A 21,862-nucleotide genomic window follows, 5' to 3' on the forward strand; every position below is an offset into this window, starting at 1 on the left:
CAGCTGGGACACGTGTCCTCCGAGGCCCACGGGTACAGTCTGTCTCCCCATCCCTCGGTCCCCACACCCACAGCACTGACCACACACTCCTAGGCTGACACTCCTTTATTCACTCGAGGACCAGCAAGACTAAGTCTTACGACGGCCAGGGTATATCACTGTAAGCATATGCCAGAATCCAGCTCAGAACCCTCTACTCTGGAGTCAAAGGAACCCGTAACTGAGATGCTGTTCCCAGCTGATGGCTGCAGGGGGAGAGTCAGTTTTCTTTAAGAGTGTGGCCCCTGGCAGATTGTCTATGCTCCAACGAAGGCCCCACATCTGTGGGTCTATGGGCAGCAGCATCAGGATTAGTTGAGATATTGTAAAAGGGCTGGGATGCAGAGATGACTCACTGGTTAAAAGCAATGGCTGCTCTTCCAGAGGAAGCCACTTGGGATCCTAGCATGCTTATGAGAGCTCACAACTGTGGGCAATTCCAGTTCTGGGGGATTCAACACATTTTGGCCTCTGTGGGCACTGTGCACATGGCACACAGACTCCAAACACACACACACACACTAACAAAATATATTTTTTTTTAACAGAGAAGGACATGAAGTTGGGAGGAAGGGAGAGAGGTGGGAGATGGATCTGCAAGAAGCTAGTGGAAGGGTGAGTATGAGTAAAATACATTGCACCCGTGCACACAACTTTCAAAGAATGAATTAAAACAATACGTTTAAAATGTTAATACATTTAAAGATCCTCAGCACTCCGCAGTCCTTACCATGCTCTACAAAGCGCTACCTTGGTAGCTCGTCCAGTAAAGCACCTGTCACCCGAGTCCTTTATGGAGGGCCCGAGTATGGTCACCAGATCTCTACAAAAGAAGCAGAAGTGGTACACAGTGCTGCACAGCCTCGGTCCCAGCACTCCGGAGGCGGAGCAGTGGGTCTCTCTGAGTCTAAGGACAGCCTGGTCCGCAGAGGGAGTTTCAGGACGGCCAAGACTACAGAGTGACACGGCTGTCTGAACAAAATAAAATAAAGCAGGCAAACATGGTGATACACACATGGTGACCCCTGTGCTGGAAAAAGTGGAGACAGGCACTCAGAAGCCCTGGTGCCCACTGCCAGTCATCCTGACCTAATCAGCTTGCCCCAACCAATGATAAACCCTGTCTCAAAACACAAGGTGATGGCTCTTGAGAAATGACACCGAAGCTTGATCTCTGACCTTCACACACACAATCACACACATCCTCACACACACAATCACACACATCCCAACACAGCTGTCATGATTCTAACACAGCTTAAATGAGCTAATTTTAAAAAAGTTTTTTTTTTTAAAGAAATGTTAGCTGGGCGTGGTGACATAGGCCCCTAATTCCCAAACCTGACAGGCAGAGGTAGGTGGATCTACACAGCAAGTTCCAAGACTGCCAGCACTGCATAGACTGACCTTGTCTCAAGCAAACAGACATAAAAGAATTGTTTTATTTTTGTCTATATGCATGGGTGTGCCTGTTTGTTCCTGCACATAAACACAGTTGCCCTAGGAGATATTAGATCCCCTGAAGTCAGAGTTACAGGCAGCTGTGAGGCACCACATAGGTGTTGGGCACTGAACTCAGGTCCTCTGGAAGAGCAGTAGACACTCCCTTAACCACTGAGCCATCTCTCCAGCCCAGAGAAACTCCTTTCTTCAGATGCACTTTTCCAGTTTGGGAGCTAGGAAAGAGAGGACACTGCCCACACTTTCAGCAGTGTCTCTCAGGAGAGTCTCTATCAAGGAAAAGAGCTCCCACTGACTAAAATGCTCAGTTTTAGGAAGAATTTTGATATTGAAGCCAAGAAAGGTAGAGTTGAAATTATCCAACTCACTGTCCCAGCTGTGCCACTGAATTCTGTGACCTTGGAATGAAACCAAATCTCTCTTTAGGATTTAGTCTCACTAGGGAGCTCTAAAACACTCAGGGACTCTAAAACTCAGCCCAACCCCTCAAGCTCCCCTGGTCACTCAAAATACACAGAAAACGAAAGACTACCAAAGTCTAAGGTTTTGCCACCAATGTGAGCCAAACTAATTGGGCTTACCCCTGAGTCCTAAGGCTATGACTCCTTATTACATCAGCTGCCTCAGGGAAGTTACCATGGAGATCCAGGTTCAGGTTCTAAGAAAGGCACCCCAACCTGGGTATCTTTCTGGGTATCTTCTCAGAGGCCAAGAATGGGAATGCTGCCCCCACTCAGCCTTAGAACCTCCTGTTATGAGGTGTGTATGGCTAATCTGGGTTTGCAACTTGATACACTTGGGAAGAGGGAACCTCAGTGAAGGAATTGCCTCCATCAGACTGGCCTGTCTACAGGTCGTGATTGTTAATTGATACAAGAGAGCTCACCCTACTATGCACAATATAATTTTTAGACTATATAAGTAAGTTAGCTAAGGAGAGAGAGAGACAGAGTCAGAAACAGAGAGGGAGGAGGGGGAGGGGAGAGGGGGGGAGAGGGGGAGAGTCGGTAAATAGTATACTCCATGGTCTCTGCTTCAGGTCCTGCCTCCAGGTCGCTGCCCTGAATTCTTCCCTTGGCTTCCCTTAATGATAGACTGCAATCTGAAAGCCAAATAAACCCTTCCCAAGTTGTTTCTAGTCGTGGTTTTCTCATTGCAAGAGAATTGCTAACTAGGACAAGGTGATCTTGAGTTCTCCATCTTTTGGACCCCAGAAGCAGTCGTAGCTCTTGTGATCCCAGAAGAGAAGAATTCAGATGAGATAGCAGAGACAGCAAACAGGGGTTCCATTAACTCAGCAAAGGAAACCACGATGCACTCTTTAGAACAGGGGCCAGCTGAGCCAAGCAGAAATGGCGCTGATCCTGGCAGGCACAAGGCTTATGTCTCACTTCTCTCTGTCACCCTGTCCCCTGTGTACCCTCCAGAGTGGGAACATCCAGGAAAGGGGGTGTGTGCTTCTTGCCATTCCATTTTACCCAGAAGTCAGTCTGCCTGTTATAAGTAAACATGAATAATTCAAGAATATAAACAAGGGTTTAAGTGGCCTCTAAAATCACAAAGTTTATGAGGAGAAAGGGTGACTACAGTCTGGACATGCCCTGCTGGTGAGGCAGTCCCCAGCGCTGGTTTGAGCTGAACCACACAGAGTCCACCAACAACAACTGTTCTTCACCAGAGAGGCCTCCTTCACCTGTGTTTACATGACTGTGCTGACCACCACTGCCTGTCTTTTAGGCCCAACTGAAGTAACTGGGGTGAGAGTGGGGTCCTGTTAGTCTCCTCTGAGACTGATCTCCTGTCTAGCCAGCATTCTCTCATCTAGGACCTGGGTTCCTGAAATAAGTGGGAATAGGTTGTAAGATTCTGGTCTCCTCTAAGTCTTGCTCATTCCTGTTGGACAGACTTGACCGCTGCTCAGATATTTTTTAGTTCCTTTACAAGGGTTTTCCTTGTCTCTCAAAAGCCTAAGAATTGTAGAATGTTCTGTTCCAGCAAGCTTGCTGTGTGTGACCTTGGACAGTCACCTATCTCATGAGAAAGAGCAGGACGACAGAGCCGGACTAAACATCTTTATACATTAATCTTGAGATTGTGGCTTGGGAAACAAATGGCTTTGGCTTCCCCTGAAGAACTGGGGGAGATAGCAAGTGGATCCGCTCTCCTGCCGGACTCCAGGGGTGCAAGCTGGAGAAGAGATACACTGTTGAGTCCAGGGACAGCAGGCTGAGCTCCGTGGCCTTGGCCTGCTTATGCACTGTGCACGGATTTGTCTAGAGCATCAGGAGTGGGATGCTTGAGAAACAGGAAGTCGTCCTTTCTCAGGGGATCGGCTCTTCAGTCGGAACCCAGGGACAATGACAGGAGAGAACGCTTGGCTTTCAGGGGCCACCTTCTGATGTTTTCAAATTTTAAGTTGTCTGGTGGTCATTACATCTCAATAAAACCACCTTGTACTTAATGTCACTTCCTGTAGAGTTTGAATTAGTTAAGCACATGTTTTTTTTTTTAATTTCTTAAAACCCATTGTTTTTTATGTATATGGATGTTTTGCTGGAATGTATGTCTGTGCACCACATGCATACAGTGCCCAGAAGGGCTGAACATCCAGGAAAGAGGTGTGCTCTTACCGGAAGCCCACTTTACCCAGCAATCAGTGTGCTATAGATAAACTTAGAAGATATATATAAGGGAAAGGGTAACTGTACCTTGGGCATGCCCCACTCATGGGGCAGGCCTGGAGCTGACTTGAGCTGAACCAAACAGAGCCCACTGCCATCAACTGTACATACTGAAGGCTTGGGGTAGGGGTTGAGCTGGCCTGCCAGAGAAACTACCACCTAAAGGATTCTATACCCTGATGGTCTGGGGGGTGATGAGGCTGTTGGTTCATTGTTTGTCCCATGTTCACCCTCCAGCACGAATCTGCTTAACACTGGGTTGTTCAGAGCTTTCCAGGGGCTAGCTTTACAATATAACACATTATTAGCACTCCATGACTGGTATACCAATATTTATTCAAGATTTTTATGATTCTCCAGAAATGCTCTTTTCTAGCCACTTGTTTGTCAGAAGTTGGAGGTGACAGTCCCCGGACAGGGCAGCCTACTTTTTCTCTTTGTTATCTTCCTAGGTGAGTTTGGTGTGCATACGCATGCATGTGAACACAGCAAGAGCTTGCTTCCCAGATGGCTTGTAGAATTGCTTAGCCAGGAAGGAAGAAGGAAAGAACAAGACCATGGCTGTCCCCGTTGCTCAATCATCACGAACCGCCCAAGACGCCATGTTGTCTAGACATCACATCCCTGTGACAAAACACTGGAGAGAAACAGCTTGAAGAGAGAAGATGCATCTCCTGGACAGAGGTCTCCATCAGTTGTTGTCATGGTGAGACAGAGCATCGTGACAAGGGACGATAGCAAAGCTGCTCGCACCATGGTGACCAGGACACAGACCACTAAGCTAGATGACTTTTCTCTTCAGCTTCTGGGCTAGGGGATGATGCCACCCATATCCAGGGCAAGTCCACCTTCCTTAGTCCTCTCTGGGCATGGCCTCAACAGACACTCTCAGAGGTGAACTCCAGCTCCAGGGAACCCACGCCCTCTTCTGGCTTCCCCAGGTACTGCACTCATGTGCACAAAACCACAGTCATACACATACATAAACACACATGCTTAGTTGGAAAAATAAAATCGTTTTTTTAAACTTCTGGTATTATTGATAAAATAACATCCCTATTAATTTCATAGCAGAATACGATAGCACCTGGTTATTTGAATGTGTTTTCTTTGATTCCCAATCAGGTTGAAAGTGGCTTTTCTCCCTGTCCATGAACAGCCACAGTATTCGAGGTGTGCTGGAAGTACTCCCTTAGCATCTTCCTCTGCCTCCTCACCAGATCCCTTGGCCCTGTGACTAACAGATCCCACTGTGAGTACACCTAGTCTGGGATGTTTTTATAAGGCAGAGTTGTACACGAGTGTACAAGGAAGCACGGGAGGGAAGGTGGCTTTCAAAGTGCCACCGTACTTGGGAGCTAAGGGATGAAAAGAGTCTAAAGATTTCGGGGACTCACTTGCTGAGTCTGTGGGTGAAAATACAACTACCCCACATGGGTGCTGAAATGCTTGGGTCACCGTATCCACTTGTTTTCTGTGTCTTCTCCCCCACATACAGACCCATAGAAATTGCTGGATAAATGGACCCCATGGCTCATCTGCTCATATTGCTGTTGCGAGAGAGCTGAGTTCAGTTCCTACCACCCATGCGGAGGCAGGAGGCATTAGAACTCCAGCTCCAAGGGATGCTCAGGTCTCCAAGTGCATACACATACACCCACACATAGGCTGGGGACCGCAGCCATCAGAAGCGGTGGCCATCGTGGTCTGTCACGGTCACAGAGGAAAGGTAGCCAGGGCAAGCTACAGGGTCTCTGCTGTTCCTCAGTCTCTTCTTCAGTAACAGTTCTCCTTCCCCGCTTCTGGGCCTGCTGACCAAAGTAACCCCAGAAGCCAAGTTCCCCACTAACCACTTCTCTGTGAGTACCACAAACAGACCTCAGCAGCCAGGGAGCTAAGAACTTCTCTATTGTCCCACACCTTCCCATCACAGTCCTGGGGCAGCTTCCATTGTCTGCCCATCACCCATGGAAACGAGCTAACGTCCTCTGTTCCTAGGCAAGTCTTTGCCTTTCCAGCTTCTCCAACAATAAAGCCGAGACTACATTTTACCCCAGATTCCTAATTGTATGGTGTGATAATGATTCCCCTCTGATTGACCCGTCAAAGGAAGAAAAGAGGAGGCAGGCCTGCCACCATGGTAGAGTTGTAGGGCTGGTCACCAGGTCCCTTCCCAGGCCATCTCTTATTCTCTTCCTTGTAAAGGTTCTTAAAGGCATTAGTGAACAACCATCACCTCCTGTATGTATTTACCTTTTGTGTAAATCTTGGGCAGCTCACTCAATACTTTCCGTCCCCACAGATAGTTCGGTCACAATTTTATCTTGCAAGCTCTACCATGCTTTGATTCTCTTAACCTCTATATCAGGAGGGTCCAGTCAGGAAGTAGAATTCATGTCAATAACTGAGCTAGAGGATAGTTAATACCGGGAATTGTGCACTCTTACTGAGAGGTTCAAACCTGAAGACCCTGAAGAATGCACTACCACTACCGACTACAGAAGCAGCCACCTCGACTTGACTAAGGGAGCCAAAAAACTGGGAATGAATGTCCAGACCAGGACTCAGGGAACCTCTATTATTGGATTCCCTGAGGAAGGGGCTCCACCCAGAGCCCAGACCAACCCTGTGCTTGGTTAGTGCTGGGCTGGTGCTCAAAGAACCCACACATGTTTTTCTCACGGTTTTTGTTCCTCTAATATCGAGTTTACTCATGAACAGACCTGGTCCTGTCTGGAACTCCATTTCCTGTTCTCTGTTCTTCTTTGGTGTTTATTCTGCATTTGTTCTATGTGTGTTCTATGGCATTTGTGTGCATGGCGCCCCCTTGTGGTCCCTTGGATAATGAGACGCAGAGCTGTTGGCAACGGGCTGTGCTGTGTGGCCTTGGACCTTGGATGATCTCACCCTCTTGATCCGAAAGACAAAGGGATGCTGTGGATTCGGCGGGTGTGGCTCCATATTTTAGACCCTGGGTACGGGGTTGTTCCCGTTGTCTGCTCCTGGATATCTGAGGGATTTCCGCCAGGAAGTCTCGGCCTCCCCAGTACGCCACGAACTTTGCTTTGGACTCGAAGCTTCGAAGCTTCGCCTTGGGCCGTCTCCCACCATGAAGCTCCTGCTGCTGACTTTGGCTGCGCTACTACTCTTGTCCCAACTCACTCCAGGTAATGTAGATCTCCTCAGGGAAGGGGGCAGGTAGGGAGACTCTGGCCTTGTCCATGAATCCCCAGGGGCATGGAGCAACCATTCCCAACGCCATGGAAGAGACGTCTTGCCAGGTGCTGTACCTTAGGTACCAATATTAACATAGGGAGTGTCTCGTTCATCACCCACTACATGTTTGGCTCTACCAAGCAGTGCAAAGAGCTGGTGCGGGGATAGGAGCAGCCAGAGAAGAGAAGGCAACAGCAGATCTCTTGCAAAATAGTCCCCAAAATGTTCTAGGCTTAGGAAAAGCCACAGCCTCCTTAATGAGAGGGAGAAGCTCATTTTTACAACTCCTTTCTCTGTCGCATGCTCTACGCTGGAGCTAGGACTATGAAGCAAATGGCATGTCCCTTGGACACGGTTTAAAAACATTATAGCCAAAGCTGGGACCAAGGGAAGCCAGGGAACTGGATATGCATGAGCAGGGCCCAGCTAGCCTGAGGTCAGCAGAGTCCTAAAAAGTGACATGGAATTAGGCATGGGGTGGGGTTCCGGGGTCAAAGAGAAGAGATGGACAGGGAAGGGTGTCCCAGGTAAGATAAGCATCAGTACTCATCCCCATCAGAGAGAGAGAGAGAGAGAGAGAGAGAGAGAGAGAGAGAGAGAGAGAGAGAGAGAGAGAGGAGAGAGAGAGAGAATGCCACCTGCAGGGGGCCCACTGGTGGGCATGGATGCCAGGTGAGGGCTGTGGGAGGGCCTAGGCAGCAGAGGCCAGCCTACCCTTCCCATCAGCTACCTGTCCCCTCCCATGCACCTGGTGGAGCTTCTGTCCACCCCAAGACTGTCGAACTTTCCAGAGGCAGGATGTGTTATTTTCCTAAACAAGCTGGTCTCCGTCCCCTCCTGTGCCCTGAAACACCCTTCATCTAAAGGAGAAAGAAAAGCCAAGAGCCCAAGCTGGCAACTGGCTCACCACTGTCTGACCCACACCTCCTCCTCCTCCTCCTATGTCCCACACACTCTCCATACCCCACCCCCCAGAAGGCCTGTGTCCCTAGGGTGCTGATCACATCAGGCTGGCAGGGTTGGTGGGGTTTCTCGGGCAGCTGCCTGCTGCTGCTGCTGCTGCTGCTGCTGATGATGATGATGATGATGATGATGATGATGATGATGAGATAGACGTGAATCTAAACTCCTCAGTTCCCAGGAAGTTATTGGAAGAATCTCTCTTCCACTTCCTGTGGCAGGCACATCGTAGTAAGAGGGGTTGAGTGGAAACTGTCAATACATTGGTCATCCTCAGCCTTCATCTCCTAGAGCCTATGGTGAGGTGGCTCTGTCCAAACCCACCAGGCTTCACCCAGTCCTTGACTTTTCTTGGTAAAATTTGATACTTGAAATTATGGTCTTGCCATGACCTGAAACAACCCTCATCTCATTTAAGGTAAGTGACAAAGGTCATCCTAAAGTTGCTCACAAGTGCCCCAAAGTCCGAAAATATTACTCAGTTCTACTTTTTGACAGTCCGAGGGTTTCATGATGAAAAGGGATCCAGGGATCCATCCCTTAAAAATGTTTAAAATGACTCGGTGGGTAAAGACACTTGCCACCAAACATGACAGCCAGAGCTTGAGCACCAAGACCCTCACAAGAGGAGCAAACTGGCTCCTTCCAGTTGTCTTTGGTGTGTGCAAGCAATAAATAAATGGATAAGTGTAATTGTAAAATGGTTAAGGGATGAGGGATGCTTCAGTGGGTAGGAACACTTCCTGTGCAAGCAAGAGGAGCTGAGTTTGGATCCTTGGCCAATTACATGCAAAGCCAGACATGGCTGCACTTAATCCCAGTGTAGGGAGGTGGAGACAGACAGATCCAGGAACTCGCTAGCCAGCTAGGCCAGTCGAAATGGTGAGTTTCCAACTCAGTGAGAGACCCTGTCTCAATGCAGGAAGGTGGGAAGTGATAGAGAACACCCCATGGTCTCCTCTAGCCTGTTCGTTCATGCAAGAGAGAGAGAGAGGGAGGGAGGGAGGGAGGGAGAGAGAGAGAGAGAGAGAGAGAGAGAGAGAGAGAGAGAGGGAGGGAGGGAGAGAGAGAGAGAGAGAGAGAGAGAGAGAGAGAGAGGGAGGGAGAGAGGGAGAGAGAGAGAGAGAGAGAGAGAGAGAGAGAGAGAGAGAGAGAGAGAGAGAGAGAATGGGGATATAAAAACCAAATCTGCTGCTTAGCAAAGTTACCAAGTAACAAATGTTACCAAGTACAGGCTGGTGTAACAGCACACAGCTCAGTCAGCTCCCCCTCCAGGTTCCTTCTCTGCAGTTCTCTCCCTCCCTAAGTGTCCGGACTTACATAGCAACTGACTTTTTCTTTTCATTTCTTCATGAAAATGCCTATTACCAAGGTTCCATCCCTAGACAGCTTTTTGTTTATTGTTTTTGAGACAGGATCTGCCCTAGCTGGCAGACATCCTGTTTTAAAACGTGCCTTATAATATTTCTCTCATCGTCATCCCTCTGTCTTTGCAAGTCTTCGTGAAATGACCGGTCACTGACGTGTATCCTCCCACAGTGAGGGCCTGTTGCACACTCAGGGTAGAATTCACAGCATTCCTCGGAGATGTGGCCCTGAATGACTGGAAACTTGCTCAGTAGCCCAGGCTGCCCTCTTGGGTGCTACATATCTGGCTACTCTTTCTGAACTCAAATTGGTGAGGGCAGTCTACTTGAATCCTAAGTTTTATCTTAAATATCCTAGTTACTGTGGTAGTCTCCTTGTGTAACGCCCATCCATCTTTATACCAGCACAGCCCTGATGTCTCATCACATTAAACATGGTGCCTTGCTGCAAAGGACACTGCACACCCAAGGGTCTGTGGGGTTGGCAACAGTATGCCCAATGAAGAAGCAAAGCATTCTGGACAGAGACCCCTTTGGGTGGCTACACATCAGATATTTACATTACGATTCATAACACTAGTAAAATTACAGTTATGAAGTAGCAACAAAATAATTTTGTGGCTGGGGTCACCGCACCATGAGGAATTGTATTAAGAATTTGAAGCATTAAGAAGGTTGAGAGCCACTGCATCTAGAGGAGGAGGAGAAGGATGGGGTTTAAGCATAGCATGAGTGATTCCCAAGCAAGCCCGGGCCACCAGGCAGCATGTGAATGGCTGACATGAGGCCCAGGCGAGAACGAATTCAAGACCGAATTTCTAACGAAAGCACAAAATAAAGAAGAAAGAGAAGTTCCACATAAACCTCGGGATCCCCAAGCTCGGGAGAAGCAGGAGTTCAAGGTCATCCTCAGCTACAGAATAACTGCCCTCTCTGCCCCCCTCACCTCCAAAAGAGAAAGAAACAGAGAGTTGGAAAGGCAGAGGTGGGGAGCAAGAGTGAGAGTTTTGCATAAAACATCTGCTTCTGGGCACCTGGTGGAAATCAAAGTGGCTTCTGTTTTAGGAATCCTGACTCTGTGCCTGAAGAACAGGATATTTCATTCTTGGGGGGTAGGATTCCAGATACAAAGTGTCTGTCACGGTTCTGATGTGAGAAAAAGAGGTTTCTCAGCATTTAGTTAGTTAGTCCCTTTGTTCAGGAACAAAGCTGTCAGTGGAGTTCACACTGGTGTGACAGGAAGTTGTAGATCACTCTTGTCCAGTCTCTGCATCTATCTTGAGTTAGCTCCAAGGGTGACCAGAGACATCTGTACCTTCTCAGTTGGCCTTCAGATGCTAACCGGCCAGTTCACAGCTTATAGGAGTCTTAAACCAGTAAGTGTCCTGATTCCCACCACCGGCCCTCACACACCTACATCTGCTGTCAGCCCACGATGCAGTGCGCATATGTTCCTTGAGCTATTTCATAGTCATTGCTATCACACTGGGGATTGTACCCAGGGCCTCATATATATTAGCAGTGCTGTCCCCTCTGAACAGCACCTCCAACCTTAACAATGATCATTTTTTCTTTTGGCCATGCTCTTTTCATTATTTTTTTTTTTAATTCAGAGTACAAACTAACAGGTTTTTTCTGACATCTTCACAAGTGTATATCATTGTACTTTACTTGCATCTAGCCAATGTGTGAACAGTTCCTGAGATGTAGAAACAATGTCTACTCATTCCAAATGGAGCAACAGACCAAAGTAAGGATTCCACCCAAGTCTAACAGTGTACTGGGCTTACCTTATAGGAGCCTGAGAGAGGGGTTATACACAGGGAGGGGCACAGGTGACCAAAACAGGCACACTACCAGTATCTCATGTCAGCACGGATAATGGCACTCTTTTTTTTTTTTTTTTTTTTTGGTTTTTCAAGACAAGGTTTCTCTGTCAAGCCCTGGCTGTGATAATGGCACTCTTAAGCTGCATAGACTGAGTCCCTTCCTCAGTTAGCCCTCCTACTCAATACTCCATTAGCTCCTAAGACAACAAGCAGCCGGAGCAGAATTACACACAGCTGGGAGAGTGCGCGAGAGGAAGTGGGAGCCTAATCATCTAACCAACCCCGACCTTCAGTAGGCCCAGCCTGGAGGGTCTCTTGCAGGCAGTCAGGGCTTCTCTGATTAAGATGGTAATGGTGAGGCTGGAGAGACGGCTCAGTGGTTCAGAGCACTTGCTGCTCTTCAGAAGGAACTGGATTGGGTTCCCAATACCCACATGGTAGCGTTCAACCTTTTGTTACTCCAGTTCCAGGGGATCCTATGCCCTCTTCTGGCTTCCTTGGGCACTGCACACTTGTGGTTCACATACATACATGCAGGCAAAACTCTTATCTGTATAGATGACGGCAGGCCTGTCACATGCTGGTCCTTGCAGTGGGGCATGGATCCATGACCTGAAGAAAAGACCCAGAAGCACTTTCTGGAAAGATAAAAAGCCAAGCACTTGATCCTCTCCCCCCTCCCCCTCCCCCTGGCCCAAAAGGGTGATGTGGCTGGACCAACACCAGCCTCACTATGTCTGCCATTTTCAACTTTCAGAGCCTATTGACTGTAATCTTGCTGCTTATATGTGCGTGTGCTTATATCCAAGCCCTGGCACCCAGCATCCTGGACAGAAATAGAACTGGACTATTGGGAATACTTTGGAAGTGTGCCCAAATGGGTGAACACAAGAGTCCTTATGTCCATATGCTGTATAGTGATGGCCTTCACCATCCTCTTCATACAGTAGTTTTGGAAACTACCAGCATGTGCTTGCCCTCCCCAGCCCTCCCCAGCCCTCCCCAGCCCCCTCCCCAGCCCCTCCCCAGCTCCTCCCCAACCCTCCCCAGCTCCTCCCCAGCTCCTCCCCAGCCCCTCCCCAGCTCCTCCCCAGCCCCTCCCCAGCTTCTCTCCAGCCCCTCCCTGGCCCTCCCGGCCCTCCCAAGCTCCTCCCCAGCTCCTCCTGTCCAGGGCCACCTCTTCTTACCACGGTCTGCTCTCTCATTTTTGTACCAGGTGATGCTCAGAAATGCTGGAATCTGCACGGCAGGTGCCGCCACCGATGCTCCAGGAAGGAGAGCGTCTATGTCTACTGCACAAACGGGAAGATGTGTTGCGTGAAGCCCAAATACCAGCCGAAGCCAAAGCCATGGATGTTCTAACTGCCCAGAAGCCTGAAGCCCAGATGACACAGGTGGCAAAGCTGTCCTAGGTTGACCCCATGGATTCTTGAGCTCAGTCAATAAATGTGCTTGCCCAGCCTCAGTGCAGCCTGTTCATCTTCAGTAGCAGTTTTCAGGTCTGGGGAGTCAGAGCTGTAATCATCCTCTCCAGCATCATCATAGGACAGCCCTGCCTCTCACAGGCGCTTAGTGGGATTTTCTCGAGTCCATGAGGCCTATGCTTAGGTCCATTTGTGTTTCTAGAATCGTTTAGGTAGAAGGCTTAAGGTATAATCATTTGCAGAGCTTGGCTTGATCAATTCTCAGGAATCCCACTGCTCTCATACAAATGATTGTTGATATTATTAACTGTAACCCCCAAATCGTTATTTTTAAATCCTGAAATCTTCTTTGTCTGAGACCTAAGTGTTCTCCATTGCTTTAGTTTGCAGACGTGTATTAACAAGCACATTCAACTGCCTAACAGAAGAGACTACTCTATTCCTGAGGGGAGGTGATGGTTGCTGGTTTTATCACACACTGGTCAATTGTAAACACTCCTACTTGGACCAGAGGAAGAAGGCTTTGCCAATATAGGGAAAAGCTTTGCCAACTTCCGGTGGGTCTGAGGCCTTGGTCCTTGTCCGGATGGTTCCCATGGCAACAATACACATTCACTCAGGACTTCACTTACCCTGGGCTTCCTGGGATCTCCACAATCAAAGGCAAGAGAGACCATGCTGTGCACAGGGGTTGAACAATGCACTCTTCAGTGATCAGTGGTGATTGAAGAAATCAAGGAATAAAATGTTTTAATTCCAGAATCAAATGAAAATGCAACATAGCAAAACCTTTGTAAGATGGCTAAGATGGTTCTAAGAGAGATGTCCATCATTTCGAGGGCCTACATTTAAAAAAAAAAAATCAGAGTAGTTTCAGATAAATAACCTAACGATGTGCTGTGAGATTTTAGAAACACAAGAACAGGCCAAACTGAAAATTGGTAGATGGATGTCTTAGGGTTTTATTTCTATGCTAAGACACCATGACCATGGCAGCTCTTATAAAGGAAAGCATTTCATTAGGACTGGCTAACAGTTCAGAGGTTTAGTCTATTGTCATCGTGGAGGCAAGTGTGGTGGCATGCAGGTAGACGTGGTGCTGGAAAGGTAGCTGAGAGCTCTACATCTGGATCAGCAGGCAGAGAACAAGCATGAGCTTCCAAGACATCAAAGTCCACCCCCTAGTGACACAGTTCCTCCAATGAAGCCACACCTACTCCAAAAAGGCCACACCTGATAGTCCCACTCCCCATGGATCAAGTATTCAAACACATGAGTCTATGGAGGCCATTCCTATTCACGTTACCACAACGGTTAAAAAAAAATCATAAAGTAGCTAAATGAACAAGACAAAGAATTAGTCAAACAGAGTTGGTTCTTTGAAAAGATAAACAGGAGGGCTGTGGGGGAAATGGCTCACTTGCTACATAGATTGAGAACTGGGTTCAGGTCCCCAGAACCCATGTAAATGCTGGTTGCTTAGTAACAGCCTCTACAAAGAAATGGAGGCAGACATGACAGGAGGAGGTCCCAGAAGCACGTGGGCCCCCTAGCCCAGTGTACACAGTAGTAAAATGACAAAGATCCTGTCTCAGGCAAGGTAACGGTGAGGACCCACACATAAAGCTGTCCTCTGTACACACACACATGCACACACACACACACACACACACACACACAATGGGATTTACACACAAAAACCTGAGCACACATTAAAAAAAAAAGATAAACAATGCTGATTAATTGTTGGCCAAATTAACCAAGAGAGAAAGCCAGAGGACTTTGATTAGAGGGTCATCCAGACGGCTCGGTGAGTGGAGGTGCTTGCCACAGAATCATGGTGACTTGAGTTCAATACCTGGAACCCACATGAAGTTCGAAGGAGAGAAACAATTCCACAACATGGCCTGTGACCTTCACAAGCCCATCATGCGCATCTTGAACACACATATAATAATAAATAATAATAATAATAGTAAGGAATTTTTTAATTATAAGACTATAACTGGTGATTCAAATGGAGATGATATAGCAGATAGTAATGACATCTAGAGGGTCATTAAGAAATTGTTTGATGGGGCAGGGAGATGGCTCAGCAGCTAATGGCACTTGTTGCAAAGATTGATAACGTGAGTTGGATCATCAGGCACATAGTATCTGTAAAAAAAAAATCAAGTCAAGAGTATATAAACAATTTAAACTGATCTATAAGCAGCAATGAAGGGTATGTTAATAGTGAACACTTGCCCAACATGTACGCAGCCCTAGGTCTGGTTCCCCAGGGCAGCAGGAAAGGAAAGGAGGAAGAAGAGACAGAGGAGGAGAAAGAAACAGAAGCAGCAATGAGAGCTGAAGAGAAGGCGCAGTGGTTAAGGGCACCTGCTGTCCTTGGATTCAGCTCTCAGCACCTACAGGGTGGTTCATGTCTGTCTGTGACTCCAGCCCCCAACGGTCTGACACCCTCTTCTAACTTCTGAAGGAGCCGGGTACAGAAATGGGGAAAACATTTATAGACATCAAATAAAAAGTGAATCTTTTTAAAGCCATGAACAGTAGTAACAAAGAGTCTCCCAGTGGCTGCAGAGATGGCTCAGTGATCAAAAGCATTTGTTGCTCTTGCAAAGGACCTGAGCTGGGGGTCCTAACACCCACCTGACAGCTTACACATGGCCTGTGACTCCAGTTCAGGGAATCCATTGACATTACCCTGACCTCTTTGGATGCCTACACTCATGTGGTGCACAAGCATTCATGCAAGCAAACACCCAAACACATAAATAATGAAGATTAGTAAATATTTTTAAAGGAATCTCCCAGAACAACACATGATGATCCTACGATTTGTGCGGTATTTTGTTCCAGGAAAACTCAGTTGGCAAAGAAATGCTTGCATCTGGATCTCTCATGTACAAGTCTGGGGAGTAAGTCAATATTTCATTCTCCTAGACAGCCCTACCCATTTCAAGCCACTAAGATCCCTAGTCAGGTCACTTGCATGCCAGTAGAGAATCAACCACCCAAAGTATACCTAGTAGATTCGCAAAGAAACCACTAGAGGGCGGTATCTGCCTGTGAGACTCCTTGATCTGGGCCCCCGACTGAAGTCTAAAGGAAAAGTTGCCTCAAGTGGAGGGGCCCAAGCTGGCCTTCAACTCAAGATCTTCCCACGTGCTGGGATTACAGGTGCACGCTGCAACGCCCTCAGAGGGTCTTCGCCATAGTACTGGAATTATAAAAAAATGAAAGATCTTATAGTTACTGTGGGAGGTATTTTAGGTCTAAAACATCTTCCACTGAAGAAATTTTCCTGGGCATAGTGGCACACACGATGAATTCCAGCAGGCAGGATACAGAGGCAGGTGGATCTCTGTGAGTTCAAGGACATGTTGGATTTCACTTAGGCATGGCTACATAGAGAGACCCTTTCTAAAATACAAAAAGAGAGAGAGGATATATAAGCACGCCCAGAAATTTTCCAGAATGACAAAGACACAAAGCACCCACTACTTGACTTCATTTTGCTTTTAAACCACATTTTACACATTTCTATGTGTTCTTCTGTACAATAAACAGAGTGTGGTCTTCATTCTCTCACTTGTGCATCTCCATTTTGAAACTTTTCTCAGTGAACATGGTCTACCTTTTTACAGTTGGGGCAGGGTCGGGGGGGGGGTGAAGGTTGTTTTCAAAGCACTAGAGTGAGCTGGGGAGATGGCACAGCGGTTGGGAGCACACACTGCTCTTGCTGAGGACCCGGGTTCAGTTCCCAGCACCCACAACGGGGAGCTCACAACTGCTTGTAATTCCAGCTCCGGAGAAACCAATGCCTCCTACCTCTAAGGACACTCACACACTCGTGTGCACATAGCCACATGTGCACACTCACACATCAAACACAAATAGATATTTTAAAATAATTATAAAATTAAGCATAGGAAAGGGTTTAGAAAAGCATGCAATCGGTCTGCAGCTTTCTTTGATAAGATCCAATAAGAGAGATACTGCATCACTCCTGGGACACTCTGGCCAAAAATATGTATGCTGTCTAGTCATAAGGAAACAGCGGCAACTCAAACGGAGGGGCACTCCATAAAAGAGCCGGCCGGATGAGTGACAGATGTCAGCGACTGGAAAGCACTATGAACTCCGTTTGCCTCTTTTCCTAGGCTGACTTTGAACTTCCTGTGCAGCTAATTTTATCCTCCTACCCCCCACCTCCCACATGCCATGTTCAACTGATGTGGGGCTGGTTATCAAAGCCAGGGCCTGGTGAGTGGTAGGCAAAATGCTCTAGAGGCGGTGAGGCATTGTTAGCCCTGACTTTCTAGCCTCCGGTCAAGGAGACCAAACCAATGCTACAACTGAGAGACCGTGTTGATCTAGATAAGCTCAGAAGAGCAAATAATGAGATTGTTTTTCATTGTTAAAAGCTGGGTTTAATCACATCCTGTGTGGTTACATAAACAAGTACCTTTGTCTTAGGAAAACAAAGCAGTGAACAAAAAAAAAAAAAAAAAAAAAATAATTAACTTTAAAAAAAAAAAAAAAAAAAAAAAAAAACAAACCATCACACCTGAAGTTTACCTGCAAACTGCTCACAAGAGTTGCACACTGGGATGCTAAAGGTGGAAAGTGGACACATTGTCTTAACTGAGGTTCCCTCCTCTGAGAGGACTTCAGCTTGTTTCAAACTGACACAAAACTAACCATCGCCACTGATTCTTTGTCAACTTGACCACAAATCACAATCAGGTCTCAATATTTCTATTCTTGTTCATCCTCAAGGTTGCACATAAATATTGACATCACGATATAAACTATCTTCAAACTCACAAGTCCCATAGTCTTTACAAACACAAACACTTTTTTATTTTATTTTTTTAGGGGCTAATGTCTTTTATTAAACTGAGCTCATTGGAGGGCAAGAGCAGAGCTTTCTGTTCTCACTCTAATTCTCTACAACCACTTAGTAGAATATGCTCTGTCGTCCACAAGGGCCACCCAACCGCTGCTGAAGGCTGCTGTGAACATTTCAAATATGCATAGATGCCTTTTGTGACAGCTTTCCCCTCGAGTGGTCAGACACAGACCTGCTTCCCCTTAACACTGTTTACCATAAAACTCAGAAGCATAGTCATTCAAATGGGTTCAGAAGTAAACAAAAGGATCTTCATATCCTATGACATTTATAAGTCAACCACATGGCACACACACCCCACAGGAGTTCATCATCACTGGATTGGCTGCAACAAGGAAATGTCTCTATCCAGCAGAGCACTGAAACTCAAACACTTTAAAAACTGTCTCTCTTCTTAAAAAAAAAATCAGTCTCTTTTAAAAAAACATTTTTATTTATGTATTTAAGAATGAGTGCTCTAACAAAAAAAAAAAAAAGAAAGAAAGAAAGAAAAAAAAAACAAAAAACAAAAGAATGAGTGCTCTATCTGCATGAACACCTGCATGCCAGAAGAGGGCACCAGATCACACTATAGATGGTTGTGAGCCACCATGTAGTTGCTGGGGATTGAATTTAGGACCTCAGGAAGAACAGACAGTGCTCTTAACCACTGAGCCATCTCTCCAGCCCCAAATCTCTAAAAAAAAAAAAAAAAAAAAATCCAAAGTCTCTCAACTGTGGGTTTCAATCTCTCAACTGTGGGTTTCAATAGGATTTTTTTTAAGTATTAAATACTTTCTCATTTCAAAAGAAGAGAAATTACTTTCTTGTTCTCCTCCCATAACACAATGGCACACGCTCACACACAATCAGAAAATAAAGAAAAACTACATCAAAATACTTCAAAATTGGCTAAAATAAAATTTTATTAAATGTCAGAAGAGATTTATACACAATTCATAAATTCTTTATAAAACCAGTTGCCAATGTAAGTCTAATTCTGTAAGTCAGCAACTTACAAAATGACAGCAAGAACCAAATCTGAACAAAGTGAAGCCAAACTCCAAGAGTGTGAATAACTCAAGATCCAACATCTGGAATCAGCTCACAACCTTCTGGGCTCCTCCAAGGGCCTCTGGTCACTTCTCTGGCTCCATCGTCTGAAGCACACACAGCTTGCTTATGGTTCAGATTCCCAGACTGCTCCCTGTCACCATGGTTGTTGGTTTTGGTGGCTGGTTACCCCATAGTGCTGGCATCTCCAAAACGCTAGGATCTCTTGCCACAACTGAACTGTACCTTCACCAATAGCTTCTCCTGGGCTCTCCTCAGGGACTCCAGCCCTGTCACACAGTGCCAAACCTCAGCTGCAACCCATGACCCCTTCATGCCTTCAAAGCCAATACTTTGAAACCTAGGTGACTCTTACACTACCAAGTTCAGCTGCCTGCAGAGGCACAATGTGGTCAGCCTCTAGACCACGGCTTGTGCATTACCCTCAGGCAACACTTCCCAGAAGATTTCACCTCAGGGATGCATAACCACAGTTCATTGGCTGCCGATTCTTCAGCCCTGGCTGACCAGCATCCATTTGTCCTAGCAAAGTAAAAGTTTTGCTTTAGTGATTTTGTTTCTTGTTAATCATAGCTGATTTTTCAGCCCCAGCAGAACAGAGCCATAAATTCTTCACACCAAGGGCCCAGTGCAGTATTTGCTTCCCTCTGAAACTGTACGGCCAGACTTCCTTCCTCTACACTTCCCTCACGATTCTTATCTTCTAAACTCTTACAGAACTTCCCACTGAGATCTCAACACTCAATTCTAGCCCAAAGTTCCAAAGTCCTTCTGCAATCCTCCTCAAAACATGGTCAGGGCGATCACAGCAACACCCAACTCCTGGTATCAACTTGTCTTGGGATTTTTGTTTGCGTTTGGTTTGATTGGATATTTTCTTTATTTACATTTCGAATGTTTTCCCCATTCCAGGTCTCCCCTTTGGAAACCCTGCTATCCCAGCCCCGCTCCCTTGTCTTGGGATTTTTATTGCTGAAATGACACACAAGCAAGTTGAGGAGGAGAGGGTTTCCTTGGCTCATCCACACTGTAGTCCATCCCTGAAGGAAGTCAGGGCAGAACCTGGAGGCGGGAGCTGATGCAGAGGCCGTGGAGGGCGCTGCTCACTGCCTTGCTCCTCTTTGCTCAGCCTGCGCTCTTACAGAATCCAGGACCCCCAGCCCAGGCATGATGCCACCCACAACGGGCTGGGCCCTCCCCCATCAAGCACTTGTTCAGAAAATGCCTTCAAGTTTGCCTTCGTTCTGAATGCACTGAGGCATTTTCTCAATTGGGGCTCTCTCCTCTCAGACGACTCTAGCTTGTGTCAAGGTGACATGAAACTATTCAACACAGTGAGCCTCTGAGGAAACCATGGAAACTCTGTACTAATCCTGAGGAGTTCCAGTGATAAAACTGTTATTTGAGAAGGTAGCCAGGGCATGCCTTTCGCTCAGATGCAATGAGATATCGCAGTGCTTGGTATCCCTGGGCCCTTTCAAAGGTGCTGAGCCACCTTCTGTGACCCTGCACCCTCCACCAGCCACCCCATTATAGGCTGTGGTGATTTCCACTTGACAACAAAGAAGCCTGACGGTAGGCTCAGGAAGGGACTGGCTCGGGTCCCACAGCCAGGATATCCTGCACAGACGTTGCCCTCAGGCCAGCCTGGTCTAGAGGATTTGTCATTGAGTATCTCTTCCGAGTTGAGTCTACCTCATGGCAAGTTGACATTTCAAATCGCCACCGTGTCCCTTTGGGGTTTCCTAAATCAGGAAGTTTAATCTGAATGAGGGTTCAGTCTTCCAGGGTCCTCCTCACCTCCCACTGCTTCACCTCTGTATGACAGATGATAGGAAAGATTGGTGCCGGCTGGAATCCAACAAGGTGTGGATGGCTTGGTCTCCCTCTCCCTCTTCATGGCTGTCCCAAGCTAATGCCACCTCGAAGTCGCTCCTGTGGCTCAGCTGGCCTCCTGGAGTTCTTAGTGCTCCTGTGTCAAAGCTCTTCCACCCACGACGGTGTGCTTTTAAACGGCTTGCTAACCCTCAGTTCCCCACGTAGACCACACAGGAATGGAGAGGGAAGCCAGAGCACCGACCTCCACACAGTTCACTTTGTGACAGAAATTATTCAGCATTGGAGTGTTGTTCCTGAGTCCTGTGGGTGTGTCTGTCTTCCTCTCCAGCTGTCTTGGCCTGTCTGCAGGTACCAAAGAGCCAGAAACTAAAGGCATCACACTGGGCAAGACAGGTGGTCTCCAGGACTGCCCCTCCGTCACACCAGCTTTCTCCACTGACACAAACTTCACTTATTATCTGTCCACTACGAATCCACTAGTGGAATTCACCACCTCTCATTGGGCCACCACCACCCAGAACAGCTCCTGTCTCTGAAATCTCAGGGGGAAAAAAATGAAGCAGAGCCTCTGTCCTTGACATTCCTTGCAGTCACTGCATACCCTATCCCTCTGTGGACTCAACCCCAAAGAGAAGATGGCAGGCAGGGGAGCTCCCTACCCCACACACACACACTTCTCACAAGCTCAGGTCTTCTTCAGAGCTGAAAGGCAGAATTCTTCTTTCCCAAGTCAGTGAGGTGGCACAGCGAGCGCAAGCAGAAGTCAGCCAAGAAGGTTCCAGAGAACATGTTACATTGCCAATAGTATTGTTACCGATACATCCTGGCGCTGTTATTGTTTAGAGCTGTGACTGTTACTGGTTCGGATTACTGACCCATTCCCTACTCACCATCCCCCCATGCCTTCTCTAGACAGGACGTGGGGCCTGAAATCTTGGTGGTCATATAGTTAGTGGCCCAAGAAAAGGAGGTCATAGAAATGACGTGTGTGTGTGTGTGTGTGTGTGTGTGTGTGTGTGTGTGTGTGTGTGAGATGTGTTTCCTGGGAATTGTACATAGATCTGCATGTACACCA

General features: G+C 47.1%; 1 protein-coding gene and 1 pseudogene across 1 annotated transcript; both read left to right on the forward strand.

Annotated features, from left to right (window-relative positions):
• Nucleotides 1-7,129: 7,129 nt before the first annotated feature.
• Nucleotides 7,130-13,018, forward strand: Defb123 (defensin beta 123). Its single transcript, XM_021194831.1, has 2 exons — nucleotides 7,130-7,348; nucleotides 12,770-13,018. The coding sequence occupies exons 1-2, from the start codon at nucleotides 7,291-7,293 to the stop codon at nucleotides 12,913-12,915; spliced, it is 204 nt and encodes a 67-aa protein (XP_021050490.1). The 5' UTR covers nucleotides 7,130-7,290; the 3' UTR covers nucleotides 12,916-13,018.
• LOC110319342 lies at nucleotides 12,287-12,503 on the forward strand (annotated as a pseudogene).
• Nucleotides 13,019-21,862: the final 8,844 nt, after the last annotated feature.

This window comes from Mus pahari, chromosome 3 (assembly GCF_900095145.1).
Source record: "Mus pahari chromosome 3, PAHARI_EIJ_v1.1, whole genome shotgun sequence".
Classification (NCBI taxonomy): domain Eukaryota; kingdom Metazoa; phylum Chordata; class Mammalia; order Rodentia; family Muridae; genus Mus; species Mus pahari.